General features: G+C 40.3%; 1 protein-coding gene across 1 annotated transcript; it reads right to left on the bottom strand.

Moving 5' to 3' along the window:
- Nucleotides 1-321: 321 nt before the first annotated feature.
- Nucleotides 322-1827, bottom strand: LOC147628228 (BURP domain-containing protein 16-like). Its single transcript, XM_086814117.1, has 2 exons — nucleotides 1628-1827; nucleotides 322-1526 (listed from the first exon to the last, which is right to left on the bottom strand). Exons 1-2 carry the CDS (start codon nucleotides 1691-1693, stop codon nucleotides 540-542), a joined length of 1053 nt encoding a protein of 350 aa, XP_086670243.1. The 5' UTR covers nucleotides 1694-1827; the 3' UTR covers nucleotides 322-539.
- Nucleotides 1828-4145: the final 2318 nt, after the last annotated feature.

The raw sequence follows: 4145 nt of genomic DNA, 5'->3' as shown, positions 1-4145 counted from the left end.
ACAAAACTACTCAAAGAAATAGGATGTGAAATTTCATTTAATTTGTAATCAAGAAATTTTCCAATGCAGCCACCTCAAGGACAAATGATCAAAAACTAAAGAATGAAACCCTTACCACCTCATCTAGGTGCGGGTCGTTGAAGACTAAAATATGAAAGAATTTCATAAACAAAAGGCAGCTCATTCAAAAGGAAGATGTAACCAAAATCGTGGATTCTTAAAAACAACAAATCGTATCAAAACAACGATATAAGTGTGTCAATTTACCAGGAAAGGAAATGTCCATGACATGAGTGTGTCAATTACCAGAAAAGAAACGCCTTGACGTAGTTAACACCATGCCCTTCTCAAGCACGGCCTTTGTATTTTACCAAGGAAAGCAAAAGCAAAAGAACCGAACATCCATACAATACTAGTATCCATTATTTATTTTGTGGGGCTCTAGATACTTATGTAGCTTTGTTCAAGACTACTACGTTGTGTTTTACCAAGAAACTAAAGGAAAGCTGTACATTGGAATAATGCAAGTGTGTGCGATTCTATTTGGCCGCAGGGATGAAGAGGAGATCATGTTTGACAATGTAATGGCAAGCTTCGCTCTCCCCGGGACGCGTGTGAAGCACTGCGAACGCTGGATGCATGGCCGGCCACTGGCTAGTGTCCATATGGCACGTAGCCACCTTGTCGATGACCCGACCGTTGGGCAGCTGAATCGTGAGCTTGTAGACCTTGGTGCCTTGTATTGCGTGACAATAATACACTTGGAAAGGATACATGTTGTCATGGCAAGTCATGGGCGCTGTAATGTTGGCTGCAGCAGACGTATTGATGAGAGACTGCACGTCCAGGAGCTTGCCAGTCTCCATTGAACCGGATTGATCTTGCGGAGGGACAATCGTGAGCTGATCAGAACCGATGGTTGCGGCAATGAAATCCGTCAGCTCTTCTAGTGATGAGACACATCGTTTCGATTCGCCTTTCATGGGCGGGGCTAGGCAGCGGAACATGGTGGTGTGAACCTGCAGGTTGAGAGCGGAGCCGTGTGGAACGTCGAAGTTGTTGAGAAGAGCCGGCAAGGTATTGTGGGTGAGGAGGAAGTTCTGGGTAAGCTTACGGGGAAGAAATTTCCTGGTGGGCTGCTCAGCAACCTCCAGGTGAGGTAGTCGTATGGTGGCGCCTTTGACAAGGATTTTTTCCCGGAAGAAATCAGCAAGGGTGGGGTCGTCGGACATCTTCTTGAAGAGCGCAGCATTTACCTCCGTTCGGGCGTAGCTCTGGTGGCCTGTGATTTCTGGGCTCACGAGAGGATTGTCACCGCACACAAGACCAGCAACCTTGCAGAAGGATCCGCCCTTGAGTGAACGTCCCTCTATGATCTGCTTTGCGGAACGGTCGACGTCGGCTGCTGTGAGCGAGGATCGTTGGCTGGCCAAGGTCGTGGGGATGTCCACTCCTGGGAAAGTCTTCTTCCAATGGTTCACCTCTTCTAGTTCAGCTGCCGTTGAGCTGACGGCCGGGGCGCGGCCCTGTGTAAGGGAGCAGATAGGAACAGATATTCATGCGGTCTAATTAGCACTAGTTTCGCTAATTACGTCAATCATTAATTACGACACAGATTGATCCTTACTAATGTAAGCCGCACAAGCAGCATGCCGGTGATCATGAAGAGGCCGAGTATGGAGATGTGCGCCATCGCACGATCGAGTAGCCTAGATCACACGGTTAACCTGGCTACACAAGTCCAAAAAAGTATGCAGACCTAGAGCTAATTATAATTCGGTGTCCATGGAGCTTGTACTAGTGTAAGGGTTAGCGTATAATAGCTTGTAATGGAGTGTAAGCAGAACGGCAGTAGCTACATCTGCTACATGTGTGTGTTTGGGGGGTGTAGGTGTGGCGGGGGCGTGTGGGGGTGTGTGTGTGTTACTGACAACATACCTTTTCGCTTTGTGTGGTACACAATTTCATAGAAATATTATTTTATGGACACACCTTCAATGACACACTCTATAATATTTTTGTAGAGATCTTCAAATTGGATGTGGTTTGAAATAAAAGCAAATACCAAATAGAAACTTTCATAACATCCTCTTCTTTCTTTCTCTAAGGGGGTTCATCTCTAAGAAATTTTATGTATCATGTTAGTTCAAGGAGAATTTAAAAAAACCCTTGCACTTACATACTTTTATGAATAAAATGACTCTTTTTTCTTCATAAGCTGACGGACTTTTTTACAAAATTGGTTTAAAAAGCCCCTCCTGTATAAATCTAATCTCGTATTTTTTTTGAATTAATATACCTCTCATTATGAACTCACATGCTACACTTACATATTTTTAGGTGAATCCCCCCAGTTCCTTCTTTTGTAAATATTCCTCACTTTTATATTTCTTATCTCTTCTTTTCTGAATATTCATCACTTCTATGTTTCCTTTCCAACCTCCATAATTTTCCATGTTTTTTCCCTTTCACATCTATGATGCAACATTTAATCTTCCTAACGTCCATCCTTTTCATGTCTTCATACATATATTCATCCATGCCTTTTATGTCTTTATGCCACATCCCTTTTTCCTAGCTTCTATCTCTTTCACATCTTTATGCACCATCAATGATTTTCCTCTTTCTCTAGTATCCATTATTGTATTTTGTGGGGCTCTAGATACTTATGTAGCTTTGTAACCATCCACTATTTTCTCCTCTTTTCTACTATCCACTACTAGCTTTAGTACCATCCATAATTTTAGCATACAGAGCTAGAGCTAATTATAATTCGGTGTCCATGGAGGTCGTACTAGTGCAAGGGTTAGCGTATAATTACTTGTAATGGAGTGTAAGCAGAACGGCAGTAGCTACATCTGCTATATGTGTGTGTTTGGGGGGGGTGGGTGTGTGTGTGTGTGTGTGTTACTGACAACATACCTTTTCGCTTTGTGTGGTACACAATTTCATAGAAATATTATTTTATGGACACCTTCAATGACACACTCTATATGATTTTTGTAGAGATCTTCAAATTGGATGTGGTTTGAAATAAAAAATACCGAATAGAAACTTTCATAGCATCCTCTTCTTTCTTTCTCTAAGGGGGTTCACCTCTAAGAAATTTTATGTATCATGTTCGTTCAAGGAGAATTTAAAAAAACCCTTGCACTTACATACTTTTATGAATAAAATTACTCTTTTTTCTTCATAAGCTGACATCTTTTTTACAAAATTGGTTTAAAAAGCCCCTCCTGTAAATCCAATCCCATATTTTTTTGGAATTAATATACCTCTCCTGATGAACTGACATGCTACACTTACATATTTTTAGGTGAATCCCCCCCAGTTCCTTCTTTTGTAAATATTCATCACTTTTACATTTCTTATCTCTTCTTTTCTAAATATTCATCACTTCTATGTTTCCTTTCCAACCTCCAAAATTTTCCATGTTTTCCCCCTTTCACATCTATGATGTAACATTTAATCTTCCTAACGTCCATCCTTTTCATGTCTTCATACATATATTCATCCATGCCTTTCATGTCTTTATGCCACATCCCTTTTTCCTAGCTTCTATCTCTTTCACATCTTTATGCACCATCAATGATTTTTCTCTTTCTCTAGTATCCATTATTTTATTTTGTGGGGCTCTAGATACTTATGTAGCTTTGTAACCATCCACTATTTTCTCCTCTTTTCTACTATCCACTACTAGCTTTAGTACCATCCATAATTTTACCCTTTTTTGCTGTAGACACTTAAACACAAAGATTTAGTTAATATTCACTAGTAGCTATAGACACTTAAACACAAAGATTTATCCACTATCCACTGCTAGCTACTATAGACAAACACAAAGGTTTTGGTCAATATCCACTATTAGCTATAAACACTGAAACACAAAAAGATTTGGCCACTACATGACCATCACATAAAATGGAGATAAAATGTGAAGTTTTAAATTGATCTTTTAGATAGACCCCCCCTCCCCCCCAGAGATTGCTTGAAGGAGAAGAGCCGACTATAGGGTAAATGCAGTATAAGGTGGTACAAACAGCAGTGTGCTAGACACTGCTTTAAATTGCTTTAAGCATATCTCCATGCATCACAAGAGAAAAATTTAAGTGCTTTACATTATTTCAAGACTTAATATGTATGAA

This window comes from Cibotium barometz, chromosome 19 (assembly GCF_041138505.1).
Source record: "Cibotium barometz isolate CiBa-2024 chromosome 19, ASM4113850v1, whole genome shotgun sequence".
NCBI lineage: Eukaryota > Viridiplantae > Streptophyta > Polypodiopsida > Cyatheales > Cibotiaceae > Cibotium > Cibotium barometz.
The sequence above is the reverse complement of the archived record's forward strand: the minus strand, read 5'-3'. Positions and strand labels throughout refer to the sequence as shown.

Excerpts from the sequence above, each read along its gene's own strand:
- LOC147628228 (XM_086814117.1), bottom strand. The coding sequence starts at position 1,693 with ATGGCGCACATCTCCATACTCGGCCTCTTCATGATCACCGGCATGCTG. Across the intron at positions 1,527-1,627 it reads TGCTTGTGCGGCTTACATTA|GGCCGCGCCCCGGCCGTCAG; the intron begins GTAAGGATCAAT and ends TCCCTTACACAG.